The sequence below is a fragment of the Haliaeetus albicilla genome, chromosome 27 (assembly GCF_947461875.1).
Source record: "Haliaeetus albicilla chromosome 27, bHalAlb1.1, whole genome shotgun sequence".
In the NCBI taxonomy this organism is placed as follows: domain Eukaryota; kingdom Metazoa; phylum Chordata; class Aves; order Accipitriformes; family Accipitridae; genus Haliaeetus; species Haliaeetus albicilla.
Genome location: NC_091509.1, coordinates 16,927,480 through 16,949,791, shown reverse-complemented (window position 1 = coordinate 16,949,791; position 22,312 = coordinate 16,927,480). Strand labels below are relative to the sequence as shown.

General features: G+C 41.7%; 1 protein-coding gene across 1 annotated transcript in view; it reads right to left on the bottom strand.

Moving 5' to 3' along the window:
* Positions 1-22,312, bottom strand: part of ADAMTS2 (ADAM metallopeptidase with thrombospondin type 1 motif 2) — a 190,430-nt gene that overhangs the window by 31,618 nt on the left and 136,500 nt on the right. The window contains exons 5-10 of the mRNA XM_069772878.1: positions 17,889-17,972; positions 7,200-7,356; positions 6,224-6,329; positions 4,432-4,575; positions 2,368-2,500; positions 767-880 (exon numbers count right to left, since the gene is read on the bottom strand). Of these exons, the coding sequence (XP_069628979.1) occupies positions 767-880; positions 2,368-2,500; positions 4,432-4,575; positions 6,224-6,329; positions 7,200-7,356; positions 17,889-17,972 (738 nt within the window). The remainder of the gene's footprint in view (positions 1-766; positions 881-2,367; positions 2,501-4,431; positions 4,576-6,223; positions 6,330-7,199; positions 7,357-17,888; positions 17,973-22,312) is intronic.

Here is a 22,312-nt window from a genome sequence, read left to right as displayed (position 1 = left end):
TTCATAAAAAAAGACATTTCAAACCATAACAGCTGCTAATACAGTTCATTTATCACATAAATGATGTCATCCACTGGGTTTTACAAAAAATCTTTCCAAGTAGCAACATCTTCCTCTCCCTCTCAGTGACTGCATCCAAAGCTCAGGGAAGCCAGATTTCTTCAGCAGACTTCAAAGGACTTGGAGTTCAGATCCACTATGAGCACAGTGTGACCTCCACAGAAGGATAGCTAAGACCTGGAGCAAGCCCAGCAAGGTGGCCGAGGGGTCGGAGCTGTCTGAGCTCTTGCCACCTCGCACCTTCCCTCCACAGTTCCTCGTGCCGCCCTTGACTCTCATCGAGCCAGCAAATCCACCTCCACAGATCTGCCCTTCTCTCTTCACAGTCCCTCTCTGCCATCCTGTTGGCTCTCTCTAGCTGGCACTCAACTCCCACATCCATCCTTTCCCTCGGGGCCACCGCAGCAGCCTTAGCTTGGTTGTCATCTCCAGTATCTGCGATCTGCAGATACTTCCATGACTTGCCTGAGGATGGGGTTTGATGGTCACAGAGCTGCTGTGCAGGACACACCAGCCCTGGCCCCTGCCTCCTCCCCTCACGCTGCTCAGCAGCATTCATGAGTTTCCCCCACATTTTAGTGGACTTCAGGTCCTCAAAATAGGTTCTTCTCTTGTTCCCCTTGACTTTAAGGGGAACATCCCCAACTGCACACAAACACACGTGAACACACGTGAGCGTGTGGGGACACACAGCACCTGCTCTCACCTTTCCTGGTGCACACATGGTCCCGTCCAGCGGAGGCCCTTTCTTTGTTTTGCAGAAGTAGGGGTTCTCAGGGTGGCTACACCACAGCTGCTTGCAGGGATCAAACGTACGGAACTGAAACACAAGAAAAATCAGAGTGGACGACGCTTTGAGAGAGCTCCCACTGGCAACTGCAACAGAAGCTGCAGCATGGTGGGTTTTTTCCTTTCCTAGCTGTAAAACACCAGCTGTTATCACTGATTCCTGAGGAACGCTGCAGTGTCTGTGGATTGAGCATATCCGAGCTTTTGTGCAAAACCATCAGTGTCTCTGAAGTAAGATCCCACCTGTATTCGACAGAATAGTCAGGCAAAAATAGTTTTACACTAGTGACCAAAGGCAGGCTGGGCAAGGGGGAAACCAGTTCCCCCAGACGGGAAGACACACGCTGCCTTTTCTTACAGCTTCTCCAAACGGTGCTGCTTCTTTTGGCAAACAAAACAAAAAATCCTTGAGTACTCATGGGAGAAGGAAACGAGCTGTTCAGACTGTAGCTCAGCTGTTGCAATCACCTTCTTAGGAGGATGGAAATTTGAGCTCAGGACCCTAATCCAATGAATAAATTGACATTCTACCTACAATGCAAGAGCTTGTATAGGAGAGGATGAGAACCACCCACCACACAATACACTAAAACATGATGTCTGGACATGCTTCTGGCTATTCTTAACAAAGAAGAAGAGAAAGCCTCCGTCTCCCAGGCTCTGGAGAACAGCTGTAAGAAAAGACCCTCTTTGGCTGGGACATTCTTCCAAGACAGCATCAGTAGGAATTGTGTCAAGACACAGTACTATAGCTGATGCTTTAAAGGTTCTCATCATCTAGAGATACCACTGGGCACACATATTCCTGCAGATGGGAATGAAAGCAGAAATGTTACGTCTAAGCAGCTACCACACCAGCTGAAAACATTTCTTTCCATTTAATATTTTGTCCTACTTGAGGAGCTGGAGGTGGGAGGCGCAGCCCTGCTGCAGAAGACTCTGCTTTCTGAGGCCAATCCACTGCGAATTGCACTAATCTTGCCTTGCTTTAAATTTAGACTTTGTCTCTTGTTTTCCTGGTACAAGAGAGCCAACCATGTCATCAAGAGTCCTTGCAAGTTGCTCTACTCACTGTCACGCTTATTTTCTCATGTTAGGCATCAAAATGCACCACGCTTTCCATAAAATTGGATCATAAAAGCATACTGTCCTGTGTTAGCACTACAAGATGTGCCACCAAATCCATCTCCTTCACATCTGGGTGGGAGTTTTGTAGCAAAATAACTAGCTGCCAGCAACAGGAGGCTCAATAATGCAGCAAGCTTGTTTGCTTGAAGTCTACGGCTATTTGTGAAACTACAGAGTTATTATTTCTGTAACTCCAGTTTAAAAAAAAAAAGACAGAGATACTTAAAATAACATATTTGTCAACATTCAGTTGTTATTCCATGCTTACAGCTAAGTGGGCACAACATCTTTCCTTGCGGGCTTCAGTACACTGTCCCTATTAAGGACATTTCAGAGACACTTACAAAACTCCTGGATGAGAAATAGCAGAAGCCAAACTTAAGTACTCACAGCTGTGCACATCATGTAGCCCAAACCAAAATCAAAACGGCACTGCTCATTCATGGAGTAGTGAATTCCTGGCAGCTGTGGAAGGGAAGGCCAGTCATGTTCGAAGGGATCATCACGCAGACAATCATAGGAACTGCAACAGGCAAAAATTACAGTAACAGATGGGGCTGTGAGACTTGCATAGTGTTTGTGGTTTCATTGCCTTTTTGTTCCAAACAAAATAGAGCCTACGATTTCTCAGATGCTGGTCGTGAAGAGCAGCTAATATTGCAATTATGCTTACATTAACTTTAACATGGTGTAGCCACCTTTAATGGATTCTACATATTTTTTTCTGAAGCCCTTGCATTGTAATTTCCATTTAGCTTGCAGGTAAATTCCTAACAGTCTCCAGGGTCCTTATGTGAAAGGAATCAAAGGAAGAATCCACATGAGACCAAGAAGAAAAGAAAGTTTAATTAATTTTCCATTTGTGGAATTTCTTGCTGCCTGCAACTGTCTTTCAAGTGAAGTTTTAGAAGCAGAGGCCAGGGTAACCATCCGAGATTACCACTAAGCTTGCAGTTTTCCTGCGTCCTTGCTGACAAGCAGCGACTCATTTACAAACGTGTATTTTCCTGCCTGCATTAAATGCTCAAATTAATTCCCTCTATCTGTTTCTCCTGGTAGCTCTCAGCTCCATCCATAGTTTGTACAAAGTTTCCTTTCTTTGTGATGAACATGGGAGTTTCTCCTCTCCCCCTAAAAAGTGAGGACGGCCTGTAACTAGCTGTACTAGCATCACATCGAAGTTGTGTGGAGGACAGAGGACTGATGCTAATGTCACCAAATGGTTAACAGGGTATAATCATTGGTTAATTCACAAGACCAACATGATCGACAGTATCTCTGAAATGTTTCCGAGTTACTTAACAGACATGAGGACACCATACACGAGTCTATTCTGGCAATCATTCAGGTTGCCTTGAAGATACCAATAGCTGAAAGCAGAACTTTGAGGTTAGATTTACTTCAAAGCAAACGATTGTTCTGCTTTGTTATAAGATATTTAAAAATAACTGTATTTAAAAGAATGTAAAGCAGTCCTCTAAGCCAGATGATTTTTATTTAATGGCTGAAGCTCTAATGGATCTTGCTAATTGAAACAATCACACTTCCCTCACAATATTTTTATTCCTTATTGCCATACCTAAGATATCTAAGATAATAAAAATATTGACCAAAAAGACTGACTCACATTTACTTCATGCATTTGCTGCACTTTTTCCTACTCATTTTCAGGTTTTGCTAGGTATCCTAGTAGTTTCCCCATATTTTTCTGTACAACTTGCACATAACAAGGGGAAGATTTTTTTCCGTAAGGAGCAAAAACATGGTCACAGACATCAGAGTTTGTCAGGGAACTCCAGTGCAGGTCTAGCGCTCGAAGTGTCAGGTTCAAAGGCAAGGCAAGGGACACGGATGAAGCTGTTTAAACAGCTTTTGCATTTAGTGAACTTAAAGGAAAAGTAACAACTGAAGAATTAATTTTAGAACCACAATCTTTCTCTAGATATCTATTAAAGTCCTGAGCGCTTAAAGGGCAGAATTTCCTCTTCGGGCAGCGCCATCTTATCATGGACAGGTATCATAAGCAACAAATGGCTCTTGAAGCCAAATTTGGTATCTGTAAGATAGACACCACGCTGCTGGGTAGCATAGGCACTCCTCCAGCTAGAGGTTACATTAGGGAGGGAAGAAAGTTAGCAATGAGATTTGTAATAGTGTCTTCTCATAACCGCTGAGAGGTCACCATATATACTAGCAATGTCCAGAAAATGAAAAGATGTAAATGAAATTAGAACAATTTTAAATGGACTGAAATCAAACTAATTGAGCACTTGCATTTTTATTTGCAATCGTTGGGAAAGCATCTCATTCCCAACAGGACAGGGGGGATTCTTCGTTTGTTTTATTCAATCCCATTTTAGTAACTAACAAAAGGATAAAGCACACATGCTAGATGCAGAATTGTTCTTACATGCTTCCTAATCAAAAGAGAGAGGCTGCTTAACAGCTACTCACTGGAGATATCGATTCAGCTCTTGCTGGCTGCAACGAGACCAGTGGAAGCGATGAAACGCGGCTTGCACCAGGGGGGCCATGATGCTCCCCAGGCGGACTTCATCCCCACATCTGTTCCCTTGGCCGTCGTGCTCCATGCCTAAACTGCCCCGCACAAGAGAGAGCCAGCACAGTTACATCACAGGTGAACTCTTGAGTGCCCAAGTGCTTCCACGTCCCAAATGTCACCAGTGGTGGATTGCAATACGGTTCTTAAGTCCCATGACCCTTTTCCACATGAGCAAAGTCATGAGAAATAAGACAGGGTGAGACTGAAGCTAAAGAGCTAGTCTGTAGTGGCTCCCACATAGAAGCATTGACCCTTGAGAGCACCTTCATGAGATTAGCTTAATCCACTTTCAAAACAGACTAAAAATGTCTTCTTCGGACTTCTGTGCACATCCACATTTGTGCATTACTACAGCTAGATGAAGCCATTTCTGTATTAAGGATCTAGTCCACCCTCCAGGAGTACTAACAGAAATTTATTCATGCTCCAACCTGGAGCTATTCAGAAGTTTATCTAACCTTTAAAAAATCACACCTTAGCTTAATTTGAAGTAATTTGCAATTGTAGACAAGTCCTTTGCATGGAAAAAAAAAGACGCCACGTTGGAAGCTAGTTTAGACTAGCTGCTGCTATTGCCCAGTAGCAATCCCACATTGTTTAAATGTGAAACAGCCTGAAAAGTGTTGGGTGCTCTCTTGAAAATTACCCCAAGTTACAGACATTTTAAAATTTCTTTTTGGCTTTATTATGAATATGTTTTCTCCTTTCCTTTATTAGGATCTTATATTGCATTTTTTATAAGCACTATTTGACTAACATGGGCAATATCTGTCCATAATTAAAACCAAATTAACAGATTGGGGCTGAATGTGATTTGAGAGATTACAAACATTCCTCAGTGGTATCTCTTTTAAAGCTCACTGTGTATTCTTTTTAATCCTAATTCAAAAATTCTGGAATCAAATACCATCTGGGTATCAATACTATGTCCCTGTCTAATTAAGATATGCTTACAGTCATTTCAATAAACTTTAGCAATTTTTTGTTTAAAGCCCTTAATAATTCTGATACAACAAAGCCAAAAGGGCCTGCAGGCTTTCTTAGGGAAAACAGAATAGATTGAAACTGTTCAGAAAAAGCCTTCTGGGAACTGTTGTTCTACCAAAGAGAAAATGGGAAACCAGTGGGTGTTCTCTGCAAACAGGGAAACTAAAATGCTCTGGAAGAAATCAAAGCTCTGACAACTGCTGCCCGGTCATTAGTTCTAATCACATCAATAAGTAAAATGATTGAATTTTTTATATGAACAGTTGTAACCTCAGTGCTTGGCACCTCGTTTCTATACAGTATTTATCCTTTACCAGCAGTAACATATACAGATGATGTGCTTATTTAATATGGATTGTTTTCAAGAATCATGTATTCCACTGACTCAATGAATTCCTATTTCATCATTATGAGTACTTTACATTTCCACCAGGAGACTGTAATATATCATTCAATCTACTCTCACAGCAGCCCTGGAAGATATTTTGGTATTCATTCCTTTTTCCACTTGAAAATACCAAAATATAAAGCTTACTTAAGATCATAAAGAAAGCTTTGAGAGAGCTGAGATCTGAAGCCAGAGCTAACCCTGAACATTGTTTCTTAACATAAATCGCATCTTTCCAATGCCATCGGTATTTGTCAGTACCAAAGACATTTTAAGGTAGGACACAGGACGTCCACAGTTCTACTCACACATGTCCAGTTTCATGAGCCACCACAAATGCAGATGAAAAACCATCTTCATGGTTGAGAGTGCAGCTTCGAACAGGATGACACATTCCAGTGACTGGAGCGTAGCCTGTGAGAAATAGCAAGTATTCCAGAAAATGAACAAGCACGGAAAGGCAACGCGGTGGGAAGCTCTAGGACAAACATCTGTCTTCTGTTGTGACACAAATAGAGTTGAAGTGGTCCTCTTAAGAGACCTCTGCACCGAAACATTTAGTAATGTGCTCCCTCATCTATGGAACAGATGAAACCAGCCTGTTGAACAAATTAAAACTATATTCCTGCCTCAACAAGAAGACTGTTATCACCCCTAGGACCATCCTGCAGTTGCCTTCTCCAAGTGTATGAGGTGAAAAGGACACCACGTGCTGCTGCGTTAGAGCTCACGAGGGGCTCGGTGCAGTTCCAGCCCTCAGGGCACGGGCGAGCAAAGCCCCAGCCCTGTCCTGACAGCAGACCTGGCCAACCCAAAAGGAACCAGAAAGCTCTGAGATTTATCCCCTCCAGTGAACAAACCTGATCTCACAGGAGGCAGAGCCCTGAAAAAAGGAAAAAGTGGACAGCACTTGGCCGTCCTGTTCCAGACCTCTCCATAACAATATTTCTTGGCAATCCTGCTGGAACACAGCAACAGCTTTGGAGACTTTTTAAACACAAAATCTATTCTTTAATCTTTGGGCATTTTCAGGACTGTTTACATACGGATTCCACTTTCTTGGCTTCAGTAAAAGCAAAGAAATGATCCAATAAATAATCCCACCAGTAAGAAAGGATAAAATAGTAAGTGAAGCAGTTACAACTGAAAACGGCCCTATGCAGAGCTCTTGGGGAAAGAAAACGTTGACCAAAACTAAGCAAAAGATACACAATGAAACTTTGCACGACTAGCCTTGCTAAGTGATAAACACAAATGCAAAACAAAACCTGATACACATCTTACCTTGCATGCCAGATGGACCAAAATCCTGCCTTGTGAGAAAGATCGCGTGGTCGTGATATTCTGCGTGCCCAGTGTCAGGTTTTTGTTGCAAGTAGGCCCAGCGACACACATTCTCCAGACTTTGCGAAGGGTTCCCAATCTCTATCAGACTCATAGACTGCACACGCGCAAGAAAAAAAGACACCAATAGTTATTTATTAAAAGCTTGGGTATATTTTTTCCCAACTTGTTCAGGCACTTGACTAAACATCCCATTTCCCTTAGAAGTCTGTTCTTAATAAAGAGACAATTACACTTCAGAAACAAATTTTACTGCATCAAGAAAGTAAGAAAATAGCTACAGTTCATGGTTAGATTAAAAGCGACTTCCATGTTTAATGAGGTCTAAGATATAACAAAAGAAAAATAAAAAGATAGAAGAAAAATAAAAAGATGGGTATTTTAATGACAAAACTGACATTGTCATGAAACTGAGCTGTTAGGGCTGTTTTGTCAGGCCTTTGAACACTACTGGATGCTCTGTAAGCGTAAAAACGAAGTATACTTTTTTCAGCTGTACTTGAATCATTACTTTCAGAAACGGACTTCCCCAATGACTGTCTTTTAAAGTGCATTTTCTTTATCCCATTCCATATCTGAAGATTGTTCCAAAGCTAGCACACGTAACTTTCCACTGTCATACGCCATTCTCCCTATAAACCACATGTTACATGGGTGGTGCGCAGACATGGCTTAGCCGACTCAAATAAGCTGACGTGTGTTAGGTGCAATGCAAAGGACAATTCTCTTGAACAAGAAAGAGAAAGGTATTTTAAAATCCAACTACTGCATTTGCCTTTTTTTGAAATAGTACTATCTTAAGAATTCCCAGATAATTCCACTTAATACTGTGCATTGCTAAGACTTAAGAAAGTTTATTGTATATGAGATGCTACTAAATGTATGACTAATTGACCCATCCCAGGCCTTCCAGGATTTGCAAGAACTACATATGTGAACCCTGGCTTTTCGTTTGCAAAAATTATATTACCATGACAACACTGTAATCATAACACAAACCACTACAATTTAGATACTATACTGTACTGTAAGCATTTGTCATTCCAAAATACTTAATGTAGAGCAAAACCTAGCCTGGGCCAAAAATAAGAGAGAAGTAATATAGTTCATGTTTAAATACAGATGTATTTGATGTGTCCTCTAATTGAGTGCATGATGGAGTACAGAGTATTGACTACATGAAAAATAAAATCCTCAAAGGGTTGTGGAAGAACAACTGGAGTTGATAAATGAAAAGTCTGCCAAACTGAGGTCTGATTTTGGCAAAAGTGGGATATTACAATTCTGCAAGTGTTCAGAAAAACAAATTAATAAACCAAATAGAGGCACAGTTTGGATTCTGATACCACTGTGGAATGAAAAAGTTGTAATATAATCCCACGCTGGATCATACTGCTTCCAGCCATAATTCCCTTGGGAATTGAACTAATAACCATATTTAAATGGTGGGTCAGTTGTGGTGCCTTTATTGCATCTTCGTATATTTGTAAGAACAGACTTAAACAAACTTGGAGTGACTATTACAGGGTAAAATCCCAGCTCTTCAAGCAAAAATCCTATTCAGTTAAATAAGGTTTGACCATTGTTGAGGTCCTTAATAACATCCATCAGTGATAAAACAAAAACAAACAAGCAAACAAACAAAAAACCTATCTGTCATCTGCACCTTGTTCTCATTTCTCCAAAGCTTCACAATCCCTTCAAGGAGCTCAGTGAGAAATCTTACTGCAAGATTCAAAAAGCAAAGAATGCTGTAAAATGAAGTTGAGAAATCTCAAGTCACGTGGATCGTTTGCTAATAGTTCTTTGTCTCATAATGACCTTCTTCTGCACATTCTACCAAATGAAAATCATCACATCTTATAAGATGCATCAATCAGAAAACAAACAAAAAACACACACTATCAACATGTGCTTTGTTTAAGGGTATCTGAATATTTGCAAAGAAATCTCTGCATGATCAGCAAACAAGCATAGAATATAAAAAAGTCAGTAATTTCCAAATAACCACTGTTTTATAGCTTTCCTCTGTCATATGCCACCTCCTCCCTTCCCGCTAAACTGAAACCTTGCCAGTGGACTCCAGCACAAAAGCAAAAGATTGGTCTCTGGATGAACCAGCACAGCAGCTTGCAGCACTTTTCTGATGAACGTCTGGTCTGCCAGAGACCAGATCAGTCTGCCGCAGCATACCCAGCAGCTCCCATGGTTCAGGCACCGTGTTGGCATGTGGCATGAATCGACAACTTTTTTCACTGTATACTTAAGTCCACTCTGAGAGCAAAACCACTGGTTCAGTCCAAGAGCATCTCAGTGCTTATTTATCAAAACAGTGATTTTAGAGTTTGTCTTCAAGCAAATGAAAGGAGGACCAGCTGGTCAATGTGGAGCATTGTGGGGTTCTTTGCATCCAACACAATGGGGAAAATGAAGAAAATCCCTTTGGCGTAAGAGGGGAAACTGAGAACACACGAGTCTATAAAACACATCTCAGCTGACGACCTGACTTCTTTGGCAATGACACAATTTTAACATCAGAAGTGTGGCATCTGTAAAATTGAGCCTTACGGCTCTTTAAGTTGAGAAACAAGGCATCCAGTAGGAAGTCAATTATTTTAAGTGTCCAAGTGCTACAGATATAAATAGCAAGTCGAGGTCCTGTGTCAGTGAGGAGGACTTTCAAAGAGTAAGAGGAAAAACTCAGTCTACCTGCTGAGTACTCAAAGTCCACCAAGCACTCAAATCATCTGGCCACTAATCCCTTGTCTTTCTTCACTGTAATGCAGCAGCCTGAAAAGAGAAACCCACTTGATTCCTAGCAAATTTTCACCCAAATTCCCACTTTCTGCAATTTGTCAAGGACTTCCAAATCAGAAAATACTCCAACAGTACTAACAGCAAATACTGCATGGCCAGGGAACCGCTGATCTGGGATCCAAGTCAACCTCACTGTGCTATGCAATTGCACTGGTTCACACCAAAGAACCACGTAAGCCATGGTCCTCTCCTGACAGTAGGCAATGGGATGCCCAGGGAAGGGAATTAGAGGAGTGCAATTATAGCATAGTATTTCCCTCCAAATAACCTCCTAGGCACCAGTCATGTTCGGATCAGAGATTTCCTGAGCCAGACAGGTCTTTATATTGCATTTTTATTCACTTTTCCAGCTGCCTCACCTTTACAGACAAATGCTGCTGTCCTGCAAGAAAGAAGCTTAGGAAATCATGGGACCAGGCACAGCTTGTTACTAGGCAGGGCAGATGTAACATGTTTTGGAAGGATGTTGTCCAAAAATCTATTCTTGTTGAGATATCAGATAACACTTGATAATATTTTCTGTTGGAAGTCAATGGGGAGCTTTCATCAGACTCAGAAAAGCACAGCCCCTCATTAAATGGACAAAGTGAAAGGAGAAAGAGGAAGAGATGAACTGTAAGTAAAGGTAAAATCCCTTTGTCAGAGTGCAAACAGAGAAAGTTGGGGGGCTAGCAGGCTGCGTATGGAGAAGAGGTGTAGGTGTTACTGTTGGCCAGCAAAGGGCCCACACTGCCAGGAACATGCAGGTCCTGCAGCTGGCTGGGAGTTCAGACCTGGCTGGGAAGGACCTCTTTCCAAACAGGACAGCAGGCCTGTGGAGAGCATTACTCAGCTGATCAGCAGGAAAACTGCCAGTGGAAAGAGAAACTTTCCTTCTCACAGCAAGAAAAGCAAAAAATCTGTGGCCATTTCGGAGAACTGCTGATGGAAACAGATGGAGATGTTGGGCAAGAAGTGGAAAGGCCTCAGCTGGGAGAACATCCCCCATGCGATGAGACACCACAGAGGGTTACGAGGACAGTTTGCCCTAGAGGACCAGCTGAGATCCTTGCTCTGGGAAGCTCAACATCTACTAATGGCTTCCATTTTCCTTCTTTTTTAATTCTGCCTTCATTTTTTTTCTAGTCCCTTCCTTCTTAGATGGAAGCAGCAGAAAAAAATAAACAAAACCAGAAGACAACTGAGTTGCAACTACCATTCACACAAAAAGGCAAAGCAGGGCAGTAAGAAATGGTTCAGAGTCATTACTACATAGATCCAGACGCCTTTGAGCTTTCTTTGCTACCTGTCTTGTCTTTTGGGAAGTTATCAGGGTGATGTTCAGTTCTCTGTTATGAAGACACTGAAGAACAAGTCATTTATGAAGCTGACTGGAAGGTCCTTCAAATACTGGTGGAGATTGTTTGGAAAGTAAGAAATATGTCAATTTTTTTTCTTTAACAATTTCAAATACAAAGTTATTCTAGAAGAAAACTGCAAGTTTAGTCTATATTCTGCCCAAACTTTTCAAGAACATCCACGTTGCCAGTACCTGTGAAAGACACACTGGTATCACACATAGAATGGCAGCTTTCCTTAACTAACCGTCTTATTTATGTGCCATTTGGCATAACTGGGTACAATTTTGCAATGGTGTTGATGAGCAGGTACTTGATGATAAGAACATTAAAAATTTAGGCTGGTCAGAAGCTTGCTGGAAAAGGACCTTTCCTAACTCATCCATTAGGTGGTGCTCCAAGAGTACCAACGGAGAAGGCTTTGCTGCTCTTCAGTAGCTCCAGAAGGAGCAGAAATATGCTTAACTTGATAGGCTTCAAACTATGGTAGCAAAAGTTGGACCACAGCAGTGCACACATTCGGGAAACAATTTAACATATGACTCTCCCTTCTTGAATGTGTAAAGTCTCTGCAAAACACACTGTTTACATTGCTTCTACTTGGCACTTCTGTTGTTCATTGTATATTGGATTAGATCTTCTATATTATTCTCTCATCCTGAACAAGACAAGCAAAAAATAAATAAATACAATTATTGAGTGTCCATGGTAACTGAAGTAAGAAAAATAGCTCATTTAGCGAATTGTCATTTTGCATTCAAAGGATTTGGAAAGCTTTCTTATGGCAGCAGTTTGTAAACATTTTTCAGTCTCTAATTCTGTATAAACGTAAGCAGCTCAGGAATACAAAGTAGTGTTTATGCTATCAGCCACCTCTACACTCTCCAAGGTCCCAACAGAACATACTGGGAAATTACAAGCTATGAGTCTAATATATAAATAAGGCAATTTAACAATTTACCCAGATAAAAAACAAGAGGCACAGTATCTCCTCTCATCTTTATCCCCACTCTAAACATATGAAAACAGTGCAAAAACATGAACAGCAGCCAAAATGCTATACAATATGTAGGTTCTGGCCTCGCAACTCAGCCTGTGCAAAATTGGTTACTGGAGATGGCGAAAGGCTGGGGTCAAGCCCTCCATCTTCAGACACATTTGTGTAGCACATTGCAAGATCAGGGCTTGATTCCTGCTGATTCTTTCAGGTCTTCTGCATCTACTAGTGTCAGTGGAAAACTAAGATACTCAACTCACATTAGTGACCTTCTAATACAAGGAGAGGCTGGAGAAGGGCATCTCGTCAATGTATATAAATACCTATTGGGAGGGAAGTAAAGACGACTGAGCCAGAGTCTTCTCAGTGGTATCCACAGAAAGTACAAGAGGAAATGGGCACAAACTGGAATATAAGAAATTCCATTTAAATGCAAGAAAAAAACCTGTAAAAGTGTTACTGTAGTTTTACCATAAGAGTGGCCAAACATTGGGAAAGGTTGCCCAGAGAGGTTGTGGAGTCTGTGTGTTTGGAAATATTCAAAACCCAGCTGGACAAGGTCCCAAACCGCCTGCTCTAGGTGACCTTGCTTTGAGCAGGGGGGGTGGATTAGATGATGCCCGGAGGTCCCTTCCAAGCACAGCTATTTTGTGACCCTAATGTACAGCTAACAACCTCCTTGCATTGTCAGGCACAACTACTCTCAGCCAGAGTCTTTGCATCTTCCCAGGACAAGCAGAGATAACGTGAGCACTCATCCCTTTCCCTCCAAACATGGTCAACAGCAAAATGCTAAGGACGAACACCAGATTTAAGGGATAAACCTGGCATGTCCTTCCATCTCAGCTGTGTCACCTGTGCCACGCTCTGGGAAACAGAGAAAAGAACCTGGCTCAGACCAAACCACTGCTTTCCATCCTGGCTGAACCGAGAACATCTTCCCTGCTTGCATCAAGCTTAGACACGAAAAGGTCAGATGGCAGAGATAAAGAGAGCACCATTTTATGAAAAGATCGAAGGTAAAATCTTGTCCCAAACAAAGGCAGCAGGTGCTTTACTAATACCTCAGACACACACAACTGAAAAATCCTTCTCAGTTGAACAGTGCTGTCCTGTGAGATTGTAGGCATCCACCCCATACTACCTTCTTTCTGAACTGCCATCTTAAAGCCATTTGGGATTTCTTCCCTCCCCTAATCTTCTTCAAAGGCTCTCTGCTCTGGTGGTCAGGTTCCTCTTTCAGTTTGACCAAGTTAACACATGGCCAGATTACAACCACTTGTTCTGGGACCAACTTTGGTTTAAAGCTAACATGGGTTTTCTCTCCCTACTGGTTGCCATCCCAGATGCAGACAGAGCAGACGCAGCACCCCTCAGCCTATCCCACCCTGTTCCAGTCTGAATGTGGGTGACTCGAGCTGTGCATGTTGCTCCAAAGGAGAGTTCAGGGTTGTCCTGCACTGCCGCGTTCACATTTCCCAAGCAATAACCCTCAGAAATCCTCAGGTGGCTGCATTTATTGAAACCCCTGCAGTTCCTGCAAAAGTTTTTGGGTTTTTTCATTAGTAACTGTTTTAATTACACCCATCCCAGCTAACGTGTGTGCTTTTCTCTGCCGCTGTGCGAGGGCAGCTCATCTGCACACAAAGTCACCATTGTTGATGGACAGAGCGTGGGGCTGGAGCCAGGAATTTATGAGGTCTTATCCCCAGCCTGCCAGTGGCCTTCCGTGTGGCCTTGGAAAATAACACTTAACGTCTTTGTTTTTTTAGCTGTAAAATGGGAATAATAATTTTTATTCATCCACCTCAAAGAGGTGATGAGAGGATTTTATGCAGTGCTCAGGATTTAAATGTTTCCAAACAAATTTTATAATAACCAGTCAGGGTTTTTAAAACCATTCTCAGCTCATCTCTTGCCACCTCCTCTGCACTTGGTGATAGTGGTTGCTTTGCTTATTCCTCTGAGTATTCTAGAGCTAGCTGGATTACAGAGCCGTTACAACCAAAATAGGTCTAAATGGAATAATTTGCCCAAACATCGAATTATATTCATCTCAAATGTATCCGCAGTTTCCAAAATTTGGAAGCAATCTTCCTACTACTGAAGTCAAAAAGGCAGAAGCGAGCCAGCTCATCTTTTTCCCATTTGAAGAAAAATGCACCGCACGTACCCTGTTTACTTATTTGCAGTATCCCATCACATCAAAAAAAGCCTGTGACTTTGGGACTCAATGTAAAGGAAATGCAGAGAAATGCATGGCAGCTTTCAAAGCCACTGCAAATATGGACCAGCCTTTGCAGGATACATTTTTCTGTCCTATTGATGGAATTGGTAAATGAGTGGGCAGCAGCCAGGCGCAGTCGAAGCCTTCATATCAGCCCCTCTGGGATGTCAGATAGCGTTGTTCATTTGTTTGAAGTACTAAGAGAAAAGTGGGGAGTCAGGAAAGGTCTGGTAGCTTCGGCACACCTATCCCAGACACAGCACAGCCACGCGCTGCCCTCTCCTCCAACACACCACCCAGCCAGCATCCAAGCCTGGTGCTCCCTGGCACGTCGCAACCTGCCATACCCTCAGTCTAAGTCCAGAGGTGATAACTTACACAAAGTGTTAATTCAGTAAAACCGTGTCAGATCTTTTGAATTTGCCCCTGAAGTAATTTCAACATGGGATCACCAAGGAACATCTTCCATTTTTTTCATCCTACCACGGCAATTAATGCAATTACTGAAATTATTGAAACTTTTGAATGTACAGTTGCCTGTGTTTGAAAATATTAAAAAATAAGTACATTTCAAGGAGTGGAGTACCTTCAAGCAAGAACTGAAAAGCTGGTTGCTATGCAACTCAAGTATTGTCCATATTATTCTTATCAACAGATGACATATTGTATAAAACAACATAATCCTCTTTAAAAAAATCCCACAATAGAGTAGAAGGTTGTTCAGGGGTGGAGAATTGGCAATAGCTCAGAGTGCTGTCATAAACCTGATGTTGATGGTACATACTTCATCAACTATAATGTAGTTATTATGATTATTTAAATGGCACCCTTGATAATATATATAAATTGTCTACAGTGAAGCAAATGAATCTGAAGATATCAGCTACACGCTTTCAAAAGAAATGCTTACTCAAACAAGACTGGGATAATATTTTCATATTGTGAAGCCAAAGAGGCTGCTTCATTCATGCACTGCCTTAACTTGTACACGCACCGTTCCTTTTATTATGTACTTGGAATACATATTCCTAAAAATTGCTAGTGCTGGTGTGTGGCAGAGTAAAATATTGAAGGCTTGTTCTAATTCCTCAGAACAGGTTCAGATAGTAAGAACTACACACCTTTTCTCTCTGTTTTTCCACTGCTAAATAATCCCAACCCTCCGAAGAGAAACCTCCTCACCTTCTACTCCCTGGTACTAGTCCTGTGATCAGGAGCTTTAAAAACATGAACATAAAAAAATTGTATTCTTATACAGCCAGGGCATGCTGGCCCCCACACCATCAGGTGGAGGAGCTCTGAAATGATACCTTTTACATTCATTTTACTTTTTTCAGAAAGCCATAAATTCCCTTGCATGTAAATAAGAATCAGATACAGAAATGCAAGAAAAATTATCTTCATGGTTATTTCAGGCAAGCTTGTGATACTAGAATTATTCCATTTTGTGCCCTGCTGAAACCAGCAGCATAACTCAGGAGGTAAAACATCGTCCACTGCAGATTACAGATCTAGAATCCAGAAGCAGACTATCCACAAGCAGATTACAGAGTGCTACATGCAATGGCTATTTTTGTGATGTGGCCAAAGACCCACCACGAAGTGGTTTCCATGCTCCACCCCACTCTCTAAAGAAGATTAATATGAAATCGATAACTTTCAAATTATCAATGGACAATGCTTTATTCTTCACAAGAAAATAAAGATTCTTAAGGTAAAATTAGGTCTACTGTAGCTATTGTCTGCCATCAGAAAAATGGAGACATTATCAGAATTCAGACTGGTGCGGATCTATAGGGCTAAAGCTGGACAAGCATAACAATTATGAAATACTTATGAAATAAGGACAGCAAAGAAGTGACTAGCACATGTGCTAATTCTGCTGGTGTCTACCACTACTGCAATATCAGATTTTTATGAGAATTATTAGTCAATCTGCAATCCTCAAATTGCTGTCATTACAGCAATCACAAGGATATTTCATTTATTTTGTAATTTAATGTTAACTACACACATCATGAACTTTTGATTACAAAATGGCATATGTGACCTTTTTTACCTTTTATTTTAGGACACACATCTGATTAAGCTTATCCAAAACACATAACTACATCATCATCTACATCACTGCAGGAAGAGCAGAGATGGATCAGTGCATTTCGTTCTCAGATGGGGAAGCTCCAACAGAACAATTTATACCAAATCCACGTAACTGGTCTCCAGCAGAGTCCAGACTAAAACTCAGAGCTTCCTCATTTGCACCAGGGAGGAAAAATCTTAGCTGGTGTCGAGCAGGGTAAACTGGCGAATGTCAGTGGAGCTTCACCACTGACGCCATCTGTGCTGGCTTTTCACTGATAGCATTTCAGCAACTTGCATGAATATACACAGAGTCTTCCAGAGGCCAGGTTTATTACATGAACATGCAAATACCAGCAACTCCAGTCACAGAAAGGTACATTAGATTTTAACACTCTGCTTTGAGCAGCTGGGCACACTGCTGTAGTAGAGAGCACTAAAATCACGTGTCCTTAACCAAAGCATTTATCAACACACTCGAAACGCCCTGTTCCTGTTTCTATGGAATTTGATGTTGATTTGGCAAAAATAGGACATAGGTACTGAACGGTTCAATACTTTGAAACCATTTAGCATTTCATTCCTCTTTACCCGAATTTGCCTGTAGAGTAACTCCTTCCATAGAAACAGTGAGAGAAAGAACACGTGGTATTCTTAATTACAGATCTGATCTACAGAGCTCTTGCCTTCTGGCCCTTATCCCACAGAACTCGCACTTAACTTTAAGCACATGTGTTGTCCCACTAATGTTAAGCACAAGTTTAAATGAGTTCTTGGAATGAGGCCGTCGCCCTCAGTGTCTTGCAGAACTGATCTTGTGTTTATTGTTACTTATATAGTTCTACCACGACACCTCGTGTTTTCTTTAGGAGCCAAAATGTTCACTAGGTTTCATGGATTATTCCAAACAAACGTGGAAAGACAGACTGCCAGAGCTATGCAGCAACTTAAAATGACACAGCGAAAACCCAGGAGAAACTGAAATTATTTGAAATGTGAAGTTCAAATGATAAACATATATAAACATAAAAGTTCTTTATATTCATAGACTGGTAAGGACAATGTATGAATTAAAATACAAACCCCATACATGTCACCAGTAACTACGTTGTTCATAAAAGAATGAAGTTCAGAGACATTGATATCCTCCATTTAAATTAACCTTTACTTACCTTGCCGTAGCTCAGCAGGATTATCCTCACCAAGACAACGTTAATGTGAGCACCCAGGGACTCATCATGATAAATTTCATTAACCTGCAAAAGAGTTCAGCACTTTAACCACAGTACTGGCAACAAGGAACTATGAAAGCAGTGATACAGCAGTACTTTTTATGCACTGTCATTAAGCCAAAGATCACTTTGTGATCATATATAAAACGGGGAAAATTCCACCAATGCAAGAGGGAATGCTTTCTCTTCTGAACTCTCTTGTAACCTCCCAACAGGCCATAATTCAGGAAATCGTTTAAAATCAACACATCGTCAGAGATTTCATATTAACAGGTATTTAAGTGCCAGCCTAAACAGACTTACACAGGTCGTGGTGCACCTACACGATGCAGCGGAGCTGATCTAACAGCTACTGTTGTTAAGAAGGAAGATTCCCAGCTCCTCCCTACCTCATCCCAGCTGTGTATGCCCGCTGGAGCCCAGAAATCCAAGCAAAATCCTGAATAGCTCTCTGCTGGGCAAGACCATGCATAGGGAAGGGGACAAGTGAGCAGAGGGACAGGACCTCTCTCCTGAGAGCCATTTGCTGGATCGGCTCCTCTGCACCCCGTAACTCTTCCACCTGGGACCCATCACATCACACTCTGACAAGAGGATATACCTCCCTCAAAAAGCACGGTCGGCCACATGGGCTGGCTTTATTGTGTGTCAAAACTAATCAGTGTTAAACTTTGCAAGCAGAACAAAAGCTACGAAACGCCAGCAAATTAAAACCTGTCTTCTTTTTTTTATACTAGAGCTACATAGCTGAACATGCACAGGGGGAAATCACCCTAGGAACACTGAAAAGAAAACTGTAAATATTTAGAGTAGAGAATGAAATGTGGATGTATAAAGATTACTTAGGCAACACTGCCACAAGCAAGCTAGGTAAATATTAACTGTTAGAGAGGCTGATTTAGGTATTCAGTGATGAAGACTGCATGAGACTCAGCCAAATGGCAGGGGTTTCGCTTTATAAACTACAAGAGGCAGATGAGATTCCCTGCAAGGCAAGTGTCTTTCCTAAAACCTCCTTCCCTTGGTAAAGGTTGCACCAAACTGGACTGCTTTGCTGGCTGGACCTAAATTTCATTTATTCCTGCAAAATAGATTCATTACTACAAGCTAATAAGTAACTTTCAGAAAACCTTTCATTAGCAACATAGTAAATAATGTCCTGTTTCTTCAATCAGCCCTAGTTTTAATAGCCCATCTTTTATCTCTGTAAGTATCATTAAAACTAAATGCATCAGTGCAGGTTTTGCTAAGCAATCCGCATTGACATTTTAAAGTGAATTTTAATTCATTTTATCTGTATGTTTGGACATAAGAGCCTAGTTTTATGCCTGTAAAAGTCCAAGTTTTCAGAAGTCCTGAGCGTCCTGCGCTGACGGTTCAGAGACAGCGTGGCTGAACCGCGGCTCCAGGAGCAGACTCGCACCCTGCAGGGCATCTGCCCGGGCACCTGCAGAACGTGCTGTGGGATGCCCGAGATCCAGGCTCGTTACCGGTTGATGAGCAGATCCTTGGCTGGAAGATGGTGGGTGAGGAGCCTGTGACTATGACTGGCTTCAGGGGCCGCTATTTTCATTGCGATGTAGAAGTGGCGGATCTGTTCAGATCTGCTTTGTAAAAAATACCTCTGGAAATTAGATCATTCATTTACTTGTCTAAATAAGACTTTAGAAGACTAACTTTATTTTAAAAAATCTTTTGCATTTACTTTGAGGACCATTACTGAACACAGATTATAAAGAGGTAAGACATAAAATTGCATTTTGCTTTACAAAAATTCTTTCACTCAGGAAAAAGACCCTTGCATGTTGTCAAGGGAGGCAAGGATATTAATTTGCCTCACTCTTTGTGTAGCGGGAAGAGAGCACATGCATCAAGGATATGAGGCTGAAATAAGCTGTAAATTACCTATACATGAAATGAGTACTGAACAAAAACTCCTGTGTATAGAGGACAGTAAACACAGCATGTAAATAAGTATTTAATTAGTTCATAAAGCATAATCCAAATTGCTGCACACCGCTCCCTCATTAACTTCCAGAATTTAACCTAAGCCTCTTTTAACAATAGTTGAGTAACAGAACAACCCTATCGCTGTTGCGTGCCAAAAAGAATCTTGGCTTGAAAACGTTGATGGAACAGAATTGAAACACTGTTTGACTGTTCATGCAAATGACATCTAACAAACAAACTGTGAATGAACAGAAAAGCGCAAGCACTGTAAAAAGCTGCTCAGTTCTCCTGGGATACTGGATTTTCTGCAAGACAGTGGGTCAATTCAAAGCTCTGGGTCTTGGTTTCATTAATAAGGATGAGTTCAACCCCTCTTCACACAGCAGCTGAATTGAACCCTCTGCGCCTTTCTCTAAGCTAAACTATGGCTTTACTAGTAGTGTCTCACTGCACATAGATAATACGCTGAAATAGATGCTTTTTCTTTTTTCAGCATTGCCTAAATTGCACCTATTTGTTTCAGGAAGTTATTAAAGATAACGAGATCCAAGCGATTAAATGTTGTGTTCTCAAACATTCATGGAAAGTACACACATCAAAAGGGCGTCCACAATCCCTAGCTCAGATTCTCCAAATTTCCACCTGTTATTTCAATGGGAAAGCAGAGTTAAGCTAATGCAGTTCATTGTATAGGGCACAAAATGACCAACCAACCTGTAGAATTGGAAAGCTCCAGGCTCTCATCCAAAACAACTGCTGAAATGTTTGTTTCAAAGCAGAGATAATCAGAAAATGGCTATATAAGTTCAGATGTCTGTGTAATAAATACACACAGGTGTGAAAATGAACGCATTACTGCATCTCCACGTACTTCTGTAGGACATCCTGGTTCATATCAACACAAGAAAAATCAGTCGATCTCCTGCTGTTCTTAGATCAGTAAGTCTAAAATTATGTTGCTGCACAGGAAAAGAAAGTACACAGAGACCAGGCCAAAATCACAGCTCCTGAACTGAAGGTAGTGAACGCGTTAAATCTTGTTAGATGTCCTACAGTGATTCAGCATTTATAGAGGGTGATGAAGAAGGCTGGGTAAATCTCAAGGAATTCAAAGCATGGTGGAATACTGTAAAGAGACTTTCATCAGGCTATTGTACTTCCCAAACTATTTTGGGATAATTTTGGTTTATTCTTCTGGGATATTTCAGTCAAAGCAAAACACACATTTCTATTTAAAGCTTCTGTTTAGAAATCAGGCTGGCACAGATTGGTGCAACATAAGAAAAACAAAGAGTTTTTCTTCTGTCCCTCTCTGCTTATTTTATAATTCTTCTGCCCTGAGTGAGTTTCAAGTCAGCACAGTAAGCACGTAGAATACATCAAAAAACCCCAACTAAAGACAAGCTAAGCGTCTGTGAGATGCATCATGCTTTGTAAAAGAAGCACTGTGAAGTTTTTATTATTGAGCAAAGCGGGGCCCAATCCTAAAAGGGAATTTTAAAAACTGCTGTAACACAGCCTGCAGTTTTGCTAGTCTTGGTGCAGAGCAGGTTACCTGCTGATATAGCTGGCAGGACTTTTAGGGAAAGCCAGGTGGTTCCCTGAATCTCTAATTAAACCAATGCGCAATAGGAGAAAGAATAATCTGCATATTTTGGCAAGTCATCGGCAAACTCATTCATGCAGTTTGAAGGAGCTCCCAGCCTTGCAAAGTTTGTTAGTATCTGCTATGCAAAAGACAGCCCACTTCATCACAACACGGCTCCATCCTGCCGAGCCATAAATCATCGCAGCCGAGTTCATCCCGAGGCGCACCCTCTGCGGCTCCGCGCATTGCGCCGTACGGTTGGGTAAGCACCGCTTCCCCGGGCTCCCTGAGCACACACCCCTGACGGACATCTAATAGTTTCAACCTCTGGCTACCATCAACCTCAAACAGATCTGACCCAGCTACAGCTGCCATCAGAGGGCTCGTCTAACCATTTGGAGAGGGCACAATACAAGATGCAGTTTATGCATCTGGCTTGTCAGCCACCACAAATCGCTGTTCCGTCCAACCCAATGAGACTGCTCTTTGATCACCCAAAATCTTTACGTAACTACTGTTGCAGAAACTACCGATGGCTACGTGCTCTGGGGCAGAGCGGGGACCGTGAGTGGATCTCTGCCAGAGCGATAGCAGAGGAGCTGGAGAGCATCAGCGCCTTCCCCATGGGATGGCAGAGCTCCTGGCAAGCCATTGTCTGAGCCCAGCCCGAGATGCAGCTCATTCATCAGATCATAATTATCTGCAGCAAAGCCTCGGTGCCTGGTGGGCATCCAGTGATTGTCTATTTCTGTAAGAAACGGCTGTTTTGAATTACAGAATAGGAACCAGAAATGTCATGGTGTATACTGAGCACAAACTTTTGTAA